We start from the raw sequence: 21,539 nt of genomic DNA on the forward strand, positions 1-21,539 counted from the left end.
AAAAATCTCTAAAGACAAAAAAGTTATTGAAGTTTGAATTTTTTTATTAAAGCATTTAATTACAAATTGTGGAAAAATTATGAGTTCATATCTTAACCTGTCAATCAAATTAAAGGATTATATGAATAAATGAGAGGTGGGGATTTACGGACATGAGCAATTTTTAAGGTCATATTTCTATAGTATACAAAAAGAAAAACTGAATATTTGTTTTCAGTGAGGGAATTTTAAATGAAATTTTTAGTGTAATTGGTAGAAAATTGTATTGGCCGTATTAAGATGTTGTTTTCAAGTGAATAAAATTTTTGGAAACCAACCTTAAGGCACAAAATTCTACCAGAAAAAAGCATCATACGCATCTTTTGAAATATTTATGCTTTAAAATGCGCCGTTATTTTCAGAGATATTAAAAAACACCTGTAACAAGAATATTGACATATAATTATTTTTTTTGTACTCCTAATGGTTGTTTTCCAAATTTGGAAAACGCAGTTTTTTTTAAAACGCCCTGTACATTTTTATGTCTGCAGAAAGCTGTTTATAATACAATGCAATAAATAACAATTATAATTCAAATAGACTAGATTCATAATTCATTTATTCTAAATTTGTATATTAGAGAAATATTGAAAGATTGCACCATACTATTGTATACTAAACAAATATTATATTACCAAAAGCCAAGTTTAAAAAAATTTTATTATGGTATGTGTAAGTTGAATCCAATATTTCTGCACACACACTTTACTTTACTTTACCCTAATAATTTATATAATTTGAGACTTTCAGCTGAAGATTATTAATCTTCTGATATGATTCTTTAACTCTTTAATTTACTAAGAAGTGAGGGGACATTTGACGAAAATTTACCTAAAGTTTTTAGGATTTCTCATTTGTTTGGTTAAAACTTTTGGGCAATCTTGATTGGTTTCAAAGAATTATTTTATGACTGGATTGCACAAACATAAAGTGTCCAAACAATTCCACCAAATATGGTAATCTAGAGAAGATTGTCTTATCTCTCAAGAAACCTGGACATTACTTAATTTCTAGAAATTCATTCCTTGAAATCAAAATAAAATCTTAAATATTATTTTTCTACAAACAAATTCAATAAACATGATTAATTTATTTGTAAAATGTGCCTACCAACTTTTGAGGGTTATCAGAAAATTTGCTTCTTTGCATAATTTAGAATTTGAATTTGCATGATGAATTTTTATTTTTGATATCCATCATCTTATCAAAATGTTAAGATAATAAACTTTTTTTCCTTATTGTCATTTAAATCTCAAAAGTTTATGCAAATTTTAAATAATGCAAACTGTCTATCAATCAAACTTTTTTCTATTCTAATTTTCTGCAAAGTGAAAGAAAAGTAAATTTAGTTTTGAGATAATTTTTTTGGTATAATATTCAATTATTTAAATTTTCAGACAAATTTCTTTAAATTAGATTATACCAATCAACAGAAAAATTCTAATTCAAATTAAGAATTTTGTGAGAACCCAGCATTTATATATTTTTGTTAAAAAAGTTATTTAATTTCTTGTTTTTTTGAGACTATTAGAAAGAAAAAGGAGAAAGTTTCTATATTTTATTGCATATTCCCCATTCTTTCTTTTGCAGTAAAGCCATCATATAATTCTGGGTCCTCCAGAAAAGAAGTTTAGATCATGGAAAGAAAGCAAAGTTGCAGGTTTCATTGTTTATTCACAGTAGCTTTGACAGGTTATTATTTGTTAGGTTAGGAAATAGGCCCCACAGGGTTAGAGAGAATACTGTGAAAAAATGATGAAACTGGCATTGAATATGTAGGCATAAACTAATTAAAATGTAGGTATAGATCGGATTCAACAGTAGGGTGGGTTGATTTTAAATTATGCTTGTGGAACAACCTCCTGCTGTTTAAACATTAAATGAGAATCCCAAAATTTAGGGTCATTTCTGGGGACATAACTTGTTTTTCCAAAGTTTAGGTTTATTCATCTTCCCAAATTTGTCTTCAGGAGTAGAACAAGAATCAAAAATCCATTTTAAAAATATTCTCCAAGTCAAAGAAATCATAATATAAATATGATGAAAAGCATAATCAGTCGGTTTTGAGAGTTATTCCAGGATTTCTAAAAAAAACAGATTTGGATGTAGATTTAGTTTGCTAGCTCTAAAATTGAAGATTTGTTAATGATGTCCACTTTTATTAGAAAATGTACTATATCCTGTATGATTTATTGTATATTTGAAAACAAAAGAATATATCATAAGCTGAACACACATGATCTAGTTTTGTAGGATGTTTCGTGAGTTTGACCGCATAAGCGTATGCAATAATACATTCATTTGAGTTATTATTCTTTCACAAAAAATATGTTCTATCTGTATTTCCGGAAGAGACAAATGTATGTAATTCCATATTATACTTATTACAATTTGTGTATAAATATATTACTTTTTTCTTTTTAGGTAAAATAAAAAATAATAGGAATTAGGACAAATGATTTTTAACGGAATATGAAGGGACGACAATAAAATATACTGTAAGAAATATGTAAAAACAAGGATGACAACATCTAAAACGAACATTAACTATTGAAGAGTGGCAGAACTAAATAAGCATGATACTCTTTAATGACACACTTACATTTTTTGGACTTGATTATAGAGATTTATCGCTTATAATGTTGTAACTTTTAGTAATAACAGATAGAATAATTAAATCACACAAAAAAAATATTTTGAAAAAGGTAGAATTCAGCACGTTTTATATGGACTTACGGTCATTCTGGTAACGATTATAGAGTTGCTATGCTTCCTAAATCGTACTTAATTGTCATAGAAACTATGATGCAAAGTTTGAAATGATATACTATTATAAAATGATTAAATTAACAAAAATAGCTTACCGTTAAGGACATACGGACCGACCCTAATTATAGAAAAACTTCGCTTTTAAAAATATACGACAATATTTTTTTTACAATAATGAATATCTTAAATTTTTAAACGTAGGAACGGACGAATATATGAAAATAGCCTGATTATAAAGATTAAGAACTTTAATGCTAGACAAACATACAATACAACAGGAGCAGCAAATAAATTGCATTTATGTACAGTTGAAATCCGATACATAATCTAAGATTAATTGAGTATAAGCAAATTTCTCATATTATACATCTTTACAGGCAGGGAGGGCGGGGACAATGGTATGTAAATTGTAATGACACCCATAGTTTCATAAACATATTCTTTTATTTGTTAGCTTTAAAAATTTGAGTACTGTAATAAATCTAGGATGGTTGCTTTAAACTTTAACCAATAATTTCAATCTATAGAGTATCCTTTTATAAGCATAAGGGATTTCTTATAAAACAAGGACAATTATGCTTAGAAGTAGCTCAACAATAATATAACTTAATAGTATAGAGAATCAAGATTTATTTTGCTTATTAATTAAAGTCAGCTGGACATCAGCAAAGCGTTCGACGATAAATGTAAAAAAATATTATATTCAAAATCAAATAGCCTATAACACGAAATAAATAAGTAGTGTAGCTACTGTAAAAGTCACACTTATAGGTTTGTCTGTTTGTTGGTTATTGACTGGCATATAAAAGAAAAATACCCCATTTCTGTCGACTATATAAAAAACTAGCGGCTACGCCCCCTAGAGGCCTCTAGGGGCACTTGAGAAGGGGAGAGTCGAATTTGATAACCCAATTTCTTATTTCAGATTTTAAAAGAAAAAGTAAAAAAATAAATATTTGGGGAGGCGAAAAAAAAAAAATTCGGGGGGGGGGGTTGCCCACCCCTAATTTTTAATTTTAGTTTAAAAATGAATTTTTTTTTTGGGAGGGGGGGTGGGGGTGTCCCACCCACCAAGAAAATAGTTATAAACCTTCCGGAGACCTATGAGAAGCTACCCTGTTAAGGAGAACCCGATAGGTTCAGCGGTTAGCGAGATCCTTCGGTACAAACAAACACACAAACATACAAACACACAGACACACATCCTGTTACTTTAGTATAAGGATTATATGTCCGTATGTTAAAAGAGCTTTAGAATTTTTGTCCTCCTTTTTCAGATAAGATTTACTATTTAAACAGATTTCTCAATCTAGGTGATCAATAAGAAACAATAATTCGTCCAACTTAAAAAAATGTTAGCAAAGAAAACTTTTGCTTACATTTACTTACAATCTCATGATAACATGAACAATAGTTTTTGAACAATATAATTTAACCCTAGGAAACGCAAATGTTTATAGCTGACAATCATGTAAGAAATGGCAAGGACTGTCCTTTTATATAAAATATGGTCGGAATGTTCCTACACGTGTTACCATTAATATAGACTTTCTACATTTATTAATATTTAACATTCATATCAGGAGTTTTTCCATATAGAAAGTATACAGTTGATTAATATGAATATCTGTATATTATAACCACGCATAATTAATTGATTACATTACTCTTCACTATTTATAATTATTTTGCTCTATGTTTGTACTTTTTCTTTTGCAAATCCTTATATAAAAGCAACAGGTTGAAAGTGTGTCTGTCTGTCATCAAAGATCCCGCTAACCGCTGAACAAATATGGTTCCTTTACTGTGAAACTTCTTATATGGCCATAGAATGTTTAAAACTATTTTTGGCGAGGATTAACCCTCTCCCCCGCAAAAAAATGATTTTAGTTTAAAGCCAAAATTTATAACAGAATCCTCCCCCCCCCCCCCTCTTCAAAGAGCCATTGATGTTTCTATGGGCGTAGCCGGTAATATTAGATAACACAATGAGAATATCTTATATAAGATTCCAATTAAATATTGTAATTTTATCCAAATTAAATAGTAACATAAAAAACAACATCATTGTGTAACATGAAATAAGGATGAAAAAATCCATAAAAGCGAAGCTTTGAAACGGAAGGGTAAACGAACATTGACACGTGTTGACGTTGAGGTTCAGAACCAAATAAGCAGAATATAAATTGCATAAATACAGGATACTGTTTAAGGACACAGTTACATTTTTAAGACTTGATTATAAGGATGCTTCGCTTATAAAATTCTAACTGGTTGTAATAGGAATTAGTATTCCAAAAATCAGATGAATAGGATAATTATATCACAAAAGAGTTTTTGTCAAAAAAGTTAAAAATCAACATGCTTTAAAATGGATGTACGGACTTTCTGGTAACGAATAAAGAGTTGCTATAATAATCATGTAAGTTTGATATCGAAAGAACAATTCAAATATGTCTAGATTAACGAGAAGAGCTAACCGTTACGGACGAACGTACTTACCGACCTTAATTATATTAAGATATCTAGTTACACTTTTATGAAGCTATTGATGTGTTGCCCGTTTATAGTAGCGAAGCTACTCTATAATTATTTTTCTGTTCGTCAGTAGGTGAAGCTATAGGGGATATGTAATTTTCTTGGCTGCTACTTAAGATATTAAAGCTGCTATTTAAATCTTCTTTTTCCAAGAGCATTCATGATATAACTCACTTGGGCCGTTGGTCATCCTCCAAAGGACATGATATATTTTCTATAAAGGTTTCGTGATTTTCTGCTATGCACCATATCCCTCTACCTTTTTTTCAATTTATTTGTGATCACTGAATATCTGCTCCACAACTCAGTTTTCAATTTACTTACGGATGTTGCCATACTTGTTTTTTTTTAATATGGGCACACCTACAAAAAAAATTAGAAATTAATTTTAAAATCAAATGCAACATGTCCCGAGTTTTCTTTATTTGACTATGCATGTTGAATTAACTTTGTAACAAATATTGTAATGTCACTATATCTTATTCAAGTTTATAAGCCTTCAGGATTAGCAACTTAAATCTTTGAAAAGACACTCCATAATTTTGTTATAGCAAAAAACTGCAAACGGTCTTAAATAGTTGCTCAAATTCACTCATTTTACGTGCTTTAAAATAAAAAAATGTTTATACATTTTTTGTGATAAAAAAATCTTACATTCAAAAATCAAATGACAAACACCTATTGAAAATCAAATCAAAGAGTAAATATATAAGGAATAGGATGATTTTATTATAGATAACTTAGAAAAGGACAAAAATATTTGAAATAAATCAAAAAGGGTTTTTAGTCTGTGAGGGGAGCGAATACTTATAAAGATGATAAACAATACACATAAAAAAAATTACAATCATAGGTATTATATGCCTAAAAAATATAAAATTCTTAAAATCCTGCCTTGTCCTTCCATTACATATATCTTTAATTCTTAATCTTATTGTCTGAGTGTCTTTTTCTCTGCTTCAGTGATCAGACAAGTGACGATAATTTGTTGAATATTTTCAATGACTTATGTATAATATTTTATTTGAATGAAGCTGAATAATTAATTATTTTCAAAAACTCTTTTACTATTTATAATTTTACTTTTTTCTCGTTCTTTTATGCATTTATTCATATTTTAGTTTCAATTATACCAAATCCCTTCCAAAAATCTACGACAATTTATACGACATAATGAAAAATAGCGTTCCATTTGTTAAAGGTGTATTTAGCTTGTAGACATTTTATTATTAGACAAAATAATAAATTGTTGTACAATAAACTAAAGGCTGTGTCGACGTCAAACTACTTGAATAATATTAAAATAAAATAAATTATTAAGGAAAAATTAACTGCTTTTTAAAGCTATTTTCTTTAAAAGCAGTCTGCCTACCCTAAGGCCGCTCAAAATAAGAAAGTTTCTGAAACCTATAATACTTTAGTTTACAAATAAAAAGTTATAGAGATATTAATTATTATTCTAAGAACCACATATCTTTTGTCATATCAACGTTCATTAGTTGTTGATATATCTAGAAATAAACATATTTATGAGGCTGCTACGCTTTAAAACTCACTAAATTTGTACATGAAACCCAATACTACGTAAAAAAACGATAGGACAACTCTTACATGCGAAAAAAACACATTGATTTCCATAAATGTAATATAGTTTTACTTCAGACGATTCTATTTATTTTCTTTTTGCAATCAATCCATTTATTTCCTACTTTCCTAATCATTATCCATTTTTATTAAGAGATCTTTTCTCTGGGATCTAAAGATCTAAAGGAATAAGACAATGGCCGATAAATTGATGTACAACCACAATCAAAAAATACAAAATTACCCCTTCTTAAATTACACTTGGTAGTTGAAACGTTAGATCACTCAATTTAATGAACCAACCGATTGAAATTCAATATGGTCCCCAAAGTGGTTGAGCCAACAAATAAGAAAACTTTGATGACCAATATAATTAACAGTCCAATTTCCCCTCCCTCCCTGACTTTTCTACATTTGAGGTCTACCCGTCCGTACGTTATTAATAACGGTTAGCGTTTATTTAGACACATTAGATTAGTCCTATCGATTTCAAATCTTTCATATGGCTTATGGAAAGTAAGTCAACTCTATAGTTATTATCAGGAAGTCCTTACTCCATTTAAGTTTATTTTAAAGAAATATTTAGCAATGTTACGAGTGAAACTTCTTGTTTTTAATTGTTTTCCTAATGACTAATTTATGAGCTTCACTTTTATAAATGTTGCCATTCTTGTTTTTGGTGTTGCTAATGATTTTTTATCTTTAAAGAAAACTTTACTACCTTTGGGGGAATTAATATTGTACAAGCTTTACCTTTGTTAATATTCTTCCTTAATAAAAAGTATGTGTTTATGTAATTTTAATCAATTTTACAGTTTTCAGAGAAGAAATTGTGTTTTTAGGTAGGTTTGAGGCTGTTTTGTTTTAAATTCTGGTGCAAATTAAAAAAACATATATGGTTTAGTCTAAAAATCAACCTACCCTCTGTTTTGTTTTAAATTCTGGTGCAAATTAAAAAACATATATGGTTTAGTCTAAAAATCAACCTACCCTACTTAAATTATATTTAATAGCAAAGGTTCTAACCCTGCAAGGGCTAAACAAATATTTACTCTATAAAAGTTAAAGATTAAAATATAAAATAATTATTTTTGATAGATTTAGGTATTATTACGAATATACTCCTTTATTTTTAATCTTTAAATTTGTAAAAATTAAATGAAATTAAAAATATTTTACAAAGAAAAAAATAAAATAGAAATAAGCATTATATTTTGCAATGACCAATGTTTAACGTAAGAAATCCTGTCGGAAACTAATCTCCGACTCGCAGATTTATCCTACCCAATTCTCTCCGAGATTAGCGCATATTTCTCCGTTAAATTCTCCCGTTTCTCTGGAAACGTGTACGTTGTTCTCCTGTCGTATTTGTATAAAAGTATGTATGAAACATCAATAAATATTACCCATCTACCAAGGAGGGAGGGGACATTGGATTGTGAAACATACTAGTACCCAAAGTTTTATGACTAACCCTCTCATTTATTAGCTTAAAAACTGTGGGAACTTTGATGAAATCTTCATGAGCTGGTAAAACCTAGCAGTCTCAAAATGATAATCTTAATACTACAGAATAATGTAATTTTGAAAAATTGGGAGTACACATGAATTAATCCTTCATTATGCCTAATTATCCTAGTAATCAAAAATATAAATAAAGTCAATATAACTTAGTCATTTTGTTTAATCTAAATAAATCAACAATAATATTATACATTTTATTCTAAAATCAGTTTATCTTAATCAATTTAAGTATTATCATATTACAATATGTAGAAAATTGCAAAAACAATAGTATAAAATATCAACTTTTTTGACAATTTTTGTGCACTATTATTCAAATCTGAACGTTCATCGTCAGGCCATCTGTTTTGGAATATGTTTGATTATTGTATATTTTATTTTACAGTAGCTGAGTCACTAGCATGCATTAGGGCAGAAAAATAGCCTAAAGCCATTCCAAGGCTAATATTTAAAGACTTATAAACACACCCACTCTCAATTAAGCAACAAATATATATTTAATATCTTGCAAGACAGAATGACTATGATAGATGTACCTATAATTCCAAAATGGCTGGCTTATTCACCAATTAGGTTATCCTCTCTCAGTGTAAACCCTGTAAAATTTTCGTGTTGTTATTATATCAAGTACGACATTATTGTTAATATTTTTTACTTCAAATAAAACAAAAAAATAATTCAAACATTCCTGACTGGTCCATTTTGTAGCTGGCTGATTTGAGGTGGCTTAGCCGGCCCCTCCACCTCTCCCTCCCCAGGGTAAGGGTAGGGGTAGTAGTTGTCCTGGGGGAGGGTGAATCTTATTTCATTGTCGTTGTTAGCCTCTGGTGGCTGCGAGCTTGCTGAACCACTTGAATCAATAGAGCTAGAAAAGAAAACATTAAAGGTACATCCCAAGACTTAAACTTTAGAAAAGGATGTCAACATTCATAAATGGTTCGACTACCCCCGTGCCCACCTCCCTAACTCAAGTGTCCCTAGAGACTTCTAGGGACATAGCCGCCAGTAGAAAGAATAGAAAAGGGCAAATGGAAGGGTTTCATATCGCGGTTTAGATACCCTGAAGAAAAAAGAAAAAAATGAAATTTAAAGTATGGACACAAACATACTCTAATTATGGAGCAGCTGCAATACTAACAAGAACAAACCTGCAAGGAGAAGGGGCGTATTCGCTGCCTGGAAAATGAACTGATGACACATCACCAAACTTCACTAAATTAAAAGATCAGGTGCATAAGAAAGATAGTCATTTCTTCAGTTGTAAAGAAAAAATTTACACAATTTTGCTGTTTTTCTGTTCTTTTTCTCTCTTTCTAACTCAAGCTATCTCTCTTTCTTTCTTTCTTTTCCTTTCTCTTACTTTCTCTTTCTTTCTCTTTTTTTCTCTTTCTTTCTCTTTCTTTCTCTTTCTTTCTCTTTCTTTCTCTTTCTTTCTCTTTCTTTCTCTTTCTTTCTCTTTCTTTCTCTTTCTTTCTCTTTCTTTCTATTTCTTTCTATTTCTTTCTATTTCTTTCTCTTTCTTTCTCTTTCTTTCTCTTTCTTTCTCTTTCTTTCTCTTTCTTTCTCTTTCTTTCTCTTTCTTTCTATTTCTTTCTCTTTCTTTCTCTTTCTTTCTCTTTCTTTCTCTTTCTTTCTCTTTCTTTCTCTTTCTTTCTCTTTCTTTCTCTTTCTTTCTCTTTCTTTCTCTTTCTTTCTCTTTCTTTCTCTTTCTTTCTCTTTCTTTCTCTTTCTTTCTATTTCTTTCTCTTTCTTTCTCTTTCTTTCTCTTTCTTGCAGGTAATCTTTTTATTCTAATGAGGTTTATATTAAACAACATTTTATGTTTTAGATAAAAAAAGAGCACATAGTCCTCAGATATTGGCCAATAATTTCGTCCATGGTCAGAGAAGGGTATTGGGTAAAGTCATAAGTGGAGGGGATTGGTATTTCGTTATATTAGCCAGCTGGGAGAAACATTTTAGAATTGCATGTAAGTATCTATCACAATATCCACGAATTCTATAACCATTGTCTGTGTGTATAAAAGGATATTGTTAACCAATGAACCGATATGTTTCTCCTTTACGGTGAAGCTTCTCAGAGGTACAGGCAAGTTCTATAACTATTTAGGGTACGACCATCCTCCTAAGAGAGATCGCATGTAGAGAAAAAATATCAATGAACCCAAATTTTTATCTTTCTTTTAAAAAAGTGAAATTGAAAGTTAGGGTTCGACTCCTCCCGTTCCCTCCCCCTATATAAAGTGCTCCTGATATATCATTCCCAGTAGCGAAATAAAAAATTGTCCTTATATAGAATAGATTTATTGGTAGGAAATGCTTGGGCACTTCACGTTTTGCTACCCATTTAAGATTTAATAAAAAGTCTCCAGCGAATAAAAGTACCTTGTTATATAACTTATGTCAATAATTTACAAAGTCCCCTCCTTTCAAATTAAATTATTCTTTTTTGTATAGAATATATTCTATTGTTTCATGATTCTATGCTTAAAATTTAAAAGGTCAAAGAAATATACAAATGTTTGAAATATGTTTATATTACATGCGGTTTTTCATACAGAAAAATTCAGAAATATTTATGTTAAACAGAATTTAATATTTTAAATCATGACTAATTTGATTTTAGTGGAAATGGGTTAAAAAAAATTATTTCTAAAAATGACGTTGGTTTGGTTTTTTCTAGAACTGTTAATCTCTTTTGTAGTTTTAAATGGTCTAATTTGTGATAAATGGATGACTGTTTGACTGAATTTTAAAAAAACAAGGAATTTTACGTCCAATGGCAACGAAGAAATAAGTCAAAAAGTAGGAGAATTAGAAAAAGGAAAGATGCAGTGATGGGCTAGTGAAGGGGAAGTAAGGAAACAGAGAGGGTTTGGGCATAGAGGACATTTAAAATGAAAGCAAATTGAAGTGATGGGGGAGAGACGAAAAGTTAACTATTTTAAAAATTCAAATCGCCAACCCCCTATCATTACTAAAAGCCAGAAGCATAGACAGGCAGTAGGGCAGACGGACAGACAGACACTTACAGAGAGTCTTTGCTAATAAAAATACCTATTATGGTGTGCACATGAATCTGAAATTAAAAAAGTATATTAATAAAAGCATACATAATTAAACTCAAAATAAAATGTAACAAAAATAATGGTATTTTTTTTATTTACCCTGGAGAATAAAAATGCAAAAAATTGTTAGCAAATATCCAAGTATGTTTTAAGAGAAAAAAACCAGGACTCTGCAGTCACGTCTTAGCTGTGAATAATTAATATCTTTAACCTGCTTCTGTGCATAAAAAAATTTGAAAAGATGGACTGTTTGTATGGGAACAGGTTTAGACATCAAGCTGAATTTTTAAGTTATAATATGACGATTTCACTGAGGCTTACACGAGGCTGACATGTGGCTGCCGAGCCCTGGAAAACCTTTATGTGGAAATCTTTGTATACTACCTGGTATTGTGGTTGACAAGTGTTAAGCAAGGAGGGAAGTTGTTTTATGTACAGCTTTAACTCAGCCTTGAAAATAATATTAAAATTTTGAAATCTATTTTTCATGAACCTGCTATGTCCCTGCTGGCCTATAGGGACAACTGAGGGAAGATCGAGAGGGGAAAGTCGACCCTACACCTAAAAATTTTAGACTTAAAAAAAATAAACTTCACACTAAGGGGGGGGGGGTACAAATTCGGTTCTTCTGTTTGCATATTCCTTCGCTAAACACAGCAAAGAAAGACATTCTGTTACTTTTTTAAAAGGTTAAAATAAATATTAGCAATTTGATATTTTAAAAATATCTTCCCAGCCGCAACAAAACTATTTTCTCGTTTTTTTTTTTAAAGCAATATGCTGATTATAGGAATATTTAATCCTTTAATCTGGTAAGAAATCGTAAGTTTTAGAGGGCAATTGGAGACATTAATTGGTTGGTTCATTAAGCTAAGTGTCCAAACGTTTCAACCAATAATTATAATCTATTGTGTATCATATTCATCATTGGGGATGTGCATTAATTTATCGGCCATTGTCTTATCCCTTTAGATTCCTGAGTTAAATACCTGATCATACGGCACATACGGATTCTCTAAATGCACAACACAAATTGCTTTTTCACCATCTAAATAATTTATTTTGAAATACAGTGTGTTTTTTTATGAGCACTTTTTTGAAAGCAATTTTACCCCACTTATAGTTATCAGAATTTAATGATTAATGGCTTATTTTCTTCGTTTTTTAACCCTTTACAGTCGGGCCCTTGCCGCACCTTAATCAGTCGGGGGGGGGGGGGGCGTTCAACGCCCCCCCTAATTATCTCAGTTCCTATTAGAGCTAGAGGGCTAAATTTGTTTTGTGCAAGTCCCCTGTTTGATAATGAATTTCCGACCTTTTATAAGTCTAAGTCAATTTTCGCTTCCTTCACCCTTTTATTTAACAACCTTTGTTTTTAGGTCTTTTTTATTTAAAAATTTCAAACGGCTGTAATTTTCTTATTTTTGAAGCTAGAAGAAAAATTTTTTCCCAGAAAATGTTTATTTTTATGTAAATTTTACATTAGAAATATCAAAATATAAATTTCAGCGGCCGCAGCTGTTCTTGGCAGCTGCCAGCCGCCGCAGTCGGCGGTCGGCGGGAAAACGGCGGCGGATCTTCATGAAATTTTAATACGTTATGTAGACATGTAAGAAAAGCTTAAATTTAAAATTTGAAGTCTCTAAGTCAAAAATTGCGGCCACAGGAGCCTTTTAAAGATTTCTGGAGACCTGGAGGATCAGGACCTGCAGGATCATACCTGGAACCTGAAAGTGACTTGAACACCTGTATTTCATATAAGGATGTACTACTAGAGGATTTTTTAGTATTTTGGTATGATAAAATGCTTTGTTTTAGTCAAAAAAATATTTTTGCTCTTTACCTGGATGACCCTGCTAGGTTTGCTGGCATCCTGTGCCCGCCAGGATGGAGATATTCAAAAAATTCCAACTCTCAGTTGTGTGTCATACCCATACTTAAAAAGTCAAGCAGTTTGGGCTCTTTATCTTTCACACACAGAAAATGAGATAGAAAAAACCGGATGGGGGGGCGTTCAACGCCCCCCCCCCCCCCCGACCGTTAAGGGTTAAGGGAAATTATGAAACAACCAAAAAAAATTACAGTTTTTGTTGAAAAAGTACAGTAAAGTTGAAAATTAAAAACTTAGGTGACAACATCTAAAAAGGGTTTTAGCGCATTTTTCTTATGCTCAAAATTGGATTTTCAGTAGTCGACTTTGGGGGGCCAGTACTTTCTCCCTGATTGAGATATGGCCTTCAAACTTTGACCTATTTTAGTACATGTCCCCAATAGTATCTGTATAAATTTATAGCTCTATATCTCAACTTTGAAGCGTTTTGCAGCCATTCTTGCAAAAGGTAGAATATTTGAACATAAGAAAAATGCGCTAAAACCATTTTTAGATGTTGACACCTAAGTTTTTAATTTTCAACTTTACTGTACTTTTTCAACAAAAACTGTAATTTTTTTTGGTTGTTTCATAATTTCCCTTAAAAAACGAAGAAAATAAGCCATTAATCATTAAATTCTGATAACTATAAGTGGGGTAAAATTGCTTTCAAAAAAGTGCTCATAAAAAAAAACACACTGTACAATACATATTTTGAACGTATTAGAAGGGGGGGGGGGGGGTGGCAGACAAAAAAGTCGTCAGTACTACAAAGCGCTGAACCTAAGCCTTATATAGAATTGTGTATTAGCTGGAAATTCATTATGACTTTCATATGAAAGTATGAAAGTAAGAAATAAAAATAATGCAGTGTTGTATTAATTAATATCCTCATTCATTAATATTTTACTTCATCTCATACAATATATCAAGTTTTATTATAATAAATAGTGCACTGTAACAATATATCCACATATTAAAAACATATTTTTCAGGGCAGGCTTTAGGCTATAAACTAGGTGAAGTATGATTCTGGAAAACAAGCTTAATTCACTTTGTCTTTTCGTCCGTCAGTCCGTCCGCAATGCTATTGGGGAAATGTGATTCTTTCAGCTCCTGATAAAATAGACTGATGCTTTTATTGGTGGAATTACCCATTACCAAAGAGCACCCAGTAAACATTTACTTGTTCCGTGAGTCAATAATTTTTTTAGAAAGGTTTCGTAATTTTGTACTATTTGATAGTCACATATTATTTTTCTTTCTTTAGCTTTTTTTATGACGACTGGACATCTGCTCTATAACTTACTATGTTCGTTAGTCCATCCATCCTTGTTTATATGTTTTACTTGCAAATATATCAGGAATCCAAAATCTATCATAATTTACCTAATGAATAAGTTTTATAAATACTGAAATAACTTGACAATGGTCGTCTTTCATCCAACTCGCACAAAATCTAAATATAAAGTATTTCAAAGTAGCAGGATTTTATTTTGTTTGTCTACAAAAATTTAATCATGTCTTAAATGTTATTTATATGCCGACATTTTGTTATTGAAAATAGGTATTTATTGCAATAAATATGTTAAACAACTTTCGACGGATATTAAAAATGAAACATTTTCAGATTAAAATAGGTTTTATGATTTTTTTTAATATTCGTGAAAAAATTGTCTGTAATACGATGCAATACATGACTTTTTAGTTTTTAAAAAAATATAAAAAATGGAAGATTACGTAAAATGGTTGCACAGATAAAAACGTCTTTTAGCGTAATTCATGAGGCATCTGACCGACAGAAAAAAAACATTACTAATAATTTGTAAAGTAGCTTTGCTTTGGAACAAGAACAACTTACATCATGTTCAGGGGCGTAAGTTGCGCTTATTTTTCCAACCAAGGATCCATTCTTTCTGCACACTAGATCTTCTAGATTTTCCCTAAAACAAGTTTAATGATTATATGATGCAAAACTTTTTAGCTTTCATATATCACTCATATAAATCTTTGATAATTTTGATACAGGGAAAATTATTTTGTAATTTAGAAAATTAATAGCTTACAACTTTTTTTAATGGTCAAAGTTTATATCAACTTTAAATATTAAATCTTTAAAAAAATTTAGGTTCAAGAAAGAATGTATTTTAGGTTACTTTAAATACGTCTTATGGACAAGCGACTGGTCATTTAAAATAATCTGAGAAAGTACAGATTAAATATTTTATAGAAAACGAACATTAATACTTGTAGTGTGTCAGAACTGAAAAGTCAGAGGCACCATCCCAGTTGAGGAGTGAGATTCTACCCCATGTGAAAAAATAAACCCCCCCCCCCCGCCATCTGTCAAAATAAACCCCCCCCCCCCGGCATCATGTGATTTGTACCCCATCTTAAATTTTGGTCCCTGTAATTTTCAATGTATAAAACAAAGCTTGGTGGTAATAAACTATGAGTTATAGGGGTAAAATATTACATATGGGGTAAGTATATAAAATATGGGGAACAAAAATCACACATGGAGGTCCAAAAATTAATATGGGGTCATTTTTTCATGATGGGGTAGCTTCAAGTGCTTATATCTGGAGACCGTAAGAGATAGAGGCCTAGTTGCTTGACTGTGGTAACTCAGATTTACACAAGGAAGCCATTTATGCACATGGGGTGTCAAAATTTGATATGGGGTATTTTTTTCATGACGGGGTGTCAAAATTTCATATGGGGTATTTTTTTTTCATGATGGGGAACAAAAATCACACATGGAGGTCCAAAAATTAATATGGGGTCATTTTTTCATGATGGGGTAGCTTCAAGTGCTTATATCTGGAGAACCGTAAGAGATAGAGGCCTAGTTGCTTGACTGTGGTAACTCAGATTTACATAAGGAAGCCATTTATGCACATGGGGGACCAAAATTTGATATGGGGTATTTTTTTCATGATGGGGGTAGTTTCAAGTGCTTATATCTTGAGAACCGTAAGAGATAGAGGCCTAGTTGCTTGACTGTGGTAACACAGATTTACACAAGGAAGCCATTTATGCACATGGGGGACCAAAATTTGATATGGGGTATTTTTTTCATGATGGGGGTAGTTTCAAGTGCTCATATCTGGAGAACCGTAAGAGATAGAGGCCTAGTTGCTTGACTGTGGTAACTCAGATTTACACAAGGAAGCCATTTATGCACATGGGGGACCAAAATTCGATATGGGGTATTTTTTTCATGATGGGGGTAGTTTCAAGTGCTTATATCTGGAGAACCGTAAGAGATAGAGGCCTAGTTGCTTGACTGTGGTAACTCAGATTTACATATGGAAGCCATTTATGCACATGGGGGACCAAAATTTGATATGGGGTATTTTTTTCATGATGGGGGTAGTTTCAAGTGCTTATATCTTGAGAACCGTAAGAGATAGAGGCCTAGTTGCTTGACTGTGGTAACACAGATTTACAGAAGGAAGCCATTTATGCACATGGGGGACCAAAATTTGATATGGGGTATTTTTTTCATGATGGGGGTAGTTTCAAGTGCTTATATCTTAAGAACCGTAAGAGATAGAGGCCTAGTTGCTTGACTGTGGTAACTCAGATTTACACAAGGAAGCCATTTATGCACATGGGGGACCAAAATTTGATATGGGGTATTTTTTTTCATGATGGGGGTAGTTTCAAGTGCTTATATCTGGAGAACTGTAAGAGATAGAGGCCTAGTTGCTTGGCTGTGGTAACTCAGATTAAATTAAGGAAGCCATTTATGCACATGGGGATACATAAATTAATATGAGGTCATTTTTCTCTGATGGTGGGTAAAAATTGAATATAGGGGCCAATTTTTTATGATGCAGTTGGGGGGTGAAATCAGGTTAGGTTAGGTCAGATCAGGTCATGTTAGGTAGAGTAATATTAAGGGAAAGGGAAAGGCCCCTTTGCAGGGGTTGGGTTAGGTTGAAATGAGTCAGGTTAGGTTAAGTTAGGTTAGGTTAGGTTAAGTTAAGATGGGTTAGGTTAGGTTAAGATGGGTTAGGTTAGGTTAAGTTGGGTTAGGTTGATTAAGATGGGTTAGGTTAGGTTAAAATGGGTTAGGTTAGGTTTAGTTGGTTTAGGTTAGTTTAAAATTGGTTAGGTTAGGTTTGGTTGGGTTAGGTTAGGTTAAGTTAGGTTAGTTTAAGATTGAGTAGCCCTGCAGGGCTACTCAATATTACCTAACCTAACCTAATTACCTAGATTGGGTTTGGTTCGGTTAGGTTAGGTTAGATCAAGTTAGGTTAGTTTAAGAATGAGTAGCCCTATTAAATTTTGATACCCCATGTGCATAAATGGCTTCCTTATGTAAATCTGAGTTACCACAGTCAAGTGACGTATGAGGGGATGTACAGACAGACCGGAATACGAGTATAGAGTAGCTTCGACACAATTATATATTAATAATATAACAAAGGTATTTCTAAAAAATACAAGATTTATTAAGTAATTAAACTGGTTAGAATAGGCAGATTAATGGGATTATTATTAATTGGATATATTTAAATATGATATCAATTAAAGGCTTGGACGTCTCGTTTTCTGTACAGGACAGAAAACCACGTGCACAGGAATATGGAATTAAGACTGTCGACAACCTAGCATATAGGTATACAGTCTACCGAGTGTAAGCTGGTGGTGAGATGTTCACACGAGGCCTACATAAAATCAACTAGTCCCTCAACACAGCAGGATGGAGTATAATGGCGGTTATGAGTGGAGGTCTGACTCAGCTAGAGAAGTATAGGAATGTGGACAGGGATGGAAATGCATAAACTTGAATGGAGAATGCCACACTCGCCTCCTTCTTGAGGGAATATGAAATATTCCCTCACAGTTGACCTGCACGCCTGCTTCTGCGGGTTGTTGTACTCGCAGGTTCTTCGATTGCGGCCATAGCCCTTTTTACGATATCAACAGGATTGGGTTCTGAGGGAGTAGGACCTTCTGGAGCTTCTGGAAGCTCTGGAGCAACAGCATTCTGGGGGGCCAACACGCCTTCGCAGGGAGCCGGGGCCACTGGGTCCTCAGAGACAGCGCCAGCCTGTGGGTTAACAGGCAGATCGATTCCAGATGGAAAGAGCTCACTGATTTGAGCATCAAGCTCTGTGTCACTGTTGTCCCCCTCTGCAGGATCAAGGACCACGGGATTGCCTTCTCTATCGGTGGGTCTGTATTCATCAGAGCACTCAGAACCACCATAGTGGGAAATCAGCTCAACCCCATCATCATCTGGTCGGGGTGCGTCCTCGGCGGGAAGGGATGCCTCTATGGTCGCCACATTCTGCCCAGGTACATTTACAATATTACAACGAGTATTAATATATTTAATTACCCTGTCAGAGTTTTGGTCCAACAGTCCACTAGTGGACTCAATAACAGAGGTCATTCGTGCTTTTAGCTCGACGGTCGAGTCCTCGGAAACAGTGCGAATTTTTTCGCGCAATGTTTTGCGGTTCCGCAGTAATTCTGCGGAAATTTCAATAAGGCGCTTGCCATGGTGTATATGTGCTTTCTCAACATATGAGGCATTGTTAGCAATTTTTGATTCCAGGCTTCTCTGGAAGGGGAGAAGGGCTTCTTCTATTGCTTCTTTTACGGTGGAGGATAGAACTTTTTTCCATTCCTCAGCAGTCACCCAAAAAGCTTTAGGCTCATTTTTGCTTTCTGCTAATGTCTCTTTCTTTTTAGGGGGTAATGGAGGCGGTTGAGTTTCCACCTTAGCCTTCTTGGCTGCTGGGCCGCCGCTGCCTGTTGGTGTTGGCCGTCGTTTTTCTACCGCTTTTGGGGCTGACTTTACGGCGACTACCTCTAGTTCAGGTGAGGCATTACGTTTTGGTGGTGATTCCACCCGATTTTTTTGCGGTTCCCCTCCCCTAGGTATCATATTTTGTTCCATTAAAGGCCTGACCCTAGGTCTGGCTTTATCGGGGTATTCGTTGGCTTCTAAACTTTTAGCCTGCCGCAAGTTTTCTTGCAATTCAAGGAGCTCCTTTGGAACATCTTTTCCAGCGGTGCGATAGACGTGGATCGATTTTGAGACACACTGGAGGTCAGTGAGGTTCTCAGGGTTGCGTGGCGGTTTTACTCGAGGCTGGGTGTGATACCTGTTCTCGTCAGGCTCATAGTAGGCTTCCTCATGGCCCTGGGGATAGCCCTGGTTGTTGTCGTAATAATAGTCCTCTTCATGGTAGAAGGGTGCCTCTTCATATCCACAACGGTATGAAGGGTGACCAGCCCCATGGGAGTGGTGAAAACCCCTTGGGAAATTTCGCCTGGGATATCCTAAAATAAAAATAATAAACTTAAAATTAAGGGTTCTTAATTCCTCATACCGAATAAGGAAATATTTTTACAAAGACGACCTTCGGGGACGACAATCTTATAGGTATATATGTCTGTTTACAGGTCGTCCGTTTTTTGGAGATTAGTTTTCCCCATTATTTGTAAAATCCCGTAATTCGTGTGTTTCACTCGTACCTCCTGCTTTGTACGCGTGAATTTTGGTGCAGGCTAATATATAGATGATAAAAACGACGCATAATAACGACCCTATTCCTGTAAGGATGGCTGCTACTACAAGCACTATATGGTACCAAGTACTAGATAGGAAATCAACCACTTTATGATATTTTGAATAAACCAGGAGTCGGTAATTTTTACTTCAAAATTATTAGAGTCCGCGGCCAGTTGGCTGAGGTATAATTCCTCGGCGCTTTCTGAGAAATTAGTTTTTTCTAGGCTTTGCCAAGAATGATAAAGAAATAGGCTAATCGGTTTATCCATAAGATATTGGTTTACATTTAATATTTGCATACCCTGCCCTTGATTCCCAATGAATTTTCCTTGGTACAAATGTAAGAAAATCGGATTTTCGGAACATTTGGTCGGAGTTAAATGGGTGATGTTAACCAATCTGCGTGAAAACGGTGATATCCCCATAGTCTTATTATTGACTGAAACCGAGAAATGATCCACAAAACAGGGTAAATTTTCTCCCACAGAAACATTGATTTTAAGGTTATTGCACTGTATTACCAGATCCAGCTCACCGAGCGCCCTAACTAATTTTTTACGATGGGTCTGAATACTACTTTTAGACAGAAAGTGGTTCTGTAAGCAGCGATTTTCGGGGACAATTAATTTACTATATTGTTGGTAGGAATAGAAAATCTCTAGTGGTAGCATGTCATCTTTTTCCTTAGCGTTTAAAAGTGGAAAATATGGTTTTACAGAGTTTGTGAACCATACCATTAAGTTATCAATATTAGTTTTGTAATAAGATAATTCAGGAATTAGATTTTCAAAATGTTTTTTATCTTTAAGTTCTAACGCTAGCGTAATTTGGGGATCGATCACTAAATATTTTTGGTCACCCTGTTCTCCTTCAAATGTAAACAATGAAATGTTAAAGATGTCTACCGTTCGCCAAGGAGAAGTGAATTTTTGTGCGTTATCAGATTTATCATCCGAGATAATTCTATCGTAGCCTAATCTAAGATTGTGATCTAGACAATTGTTTCCCACCCAGTGACTACCCAGGTAACAGCCCGCCTTTGTTTGTAATAATTCAACAGGTTCAGCCTGGACCCCTATTTGTTTTTCCTCAAATGTCCCAGGGATAAAAATGCCGTTAATGGTTACGCCGTGTCCCTCGCAGGCGGGATCAATGCCGTTAAGGAGGTCGTTGGGGTAAGAAAGCATCCCGTTTACAATGAAACGCGTGTATGACATCTGGTGTTCATACACTGAGACTGATTTTCCTTCAAAGTTAAATATTTTAGTTTTGGACATGGTGTAACAGTCTTCATAAGATACGAGGCTCGGTATCTCCACCAGTGCTGGAGCAGCGAGGTGGACGTGGCTATATCTGCCACAATACCAGTAGTGAGTACTGGTTCGGAGGTGGCAACGAATTCCAGGTATAATTTTTCTTTCAACCTTTTGAAGCAGGTGAAATTGTTTTTGTTCGATATTAGTAATATTAAGAAACGCAGCGCATTCAGAGATTTTCAAACGCGGGTTTTCGTTTGCTACACATTGAGTCGCATCTATTTGTATTATTTCGGACACATTTGATTTTGCCAAAATAATAAAAAGCCCCAAGAATCCCAAAATAAATTTACC

At 33.5% G+C, this 21,539-nt stretch overlaps 1 protein-coding gene across 1 annotated transcript in view; it reads right to left on the reverse strand.

The window, feature by feature from the left end:
• Positions 1 to 9,132: 9,132 nt before the first annotated feature.
• Positions 9,133 to 21,539, reverse strand: part of LOC145326568 (uncharacterized) — a 68,786-nt gene continuing 56,379 nt past the window's right edge. Inside the window, exons 3-9 of the mRNA XM_080169937.1 lie at positions 15,253 to 15,334; positions 14,781 to 14,850; positions 12,511 to 12,569; positions 11,906 to 11,971; positions 11,511 to 11,532; positions 9,603 to 9,666; positions 9,133 to 9,319 (exon numbers count right to left, since the gene is read on the reverse strand). Coding sequence (XP_080026063.1) covers positions 9,133 to 9,319; positions 9,603 to 9,666; positions 11,511 to 11,532; positions 11,906 to 11,971; positions 12,511 to 12,569; positions 14,781 to 14,850; positions 15,253 to 15,334 — 550 coding nt within the window. The remainder of the gene's footprint in view (positions 9,320 to 9,602; positions 9,667 to 11,510; positions 11,533 to 11,905; positions 11,972 to 12,510; positions 12,570 to 14,780; positions 14,851 to 15,252; positions 15,335 to 21,539) is intronic.

Source organism: Acartia tonsa, chromosome 8 (genome assembly GCF_053477335.1).
Source record: "Acartia tonsa isolate MP-2025a chromosome 8, ASM5347733v1, whole genome shotgun sequence".
NCBI classification, from domain to species: Eukaryota; Metazoa; Arthropoda; class Copepoda; order Calanoida; family Acartiidae; genus Acartia; species Acartia tonsa.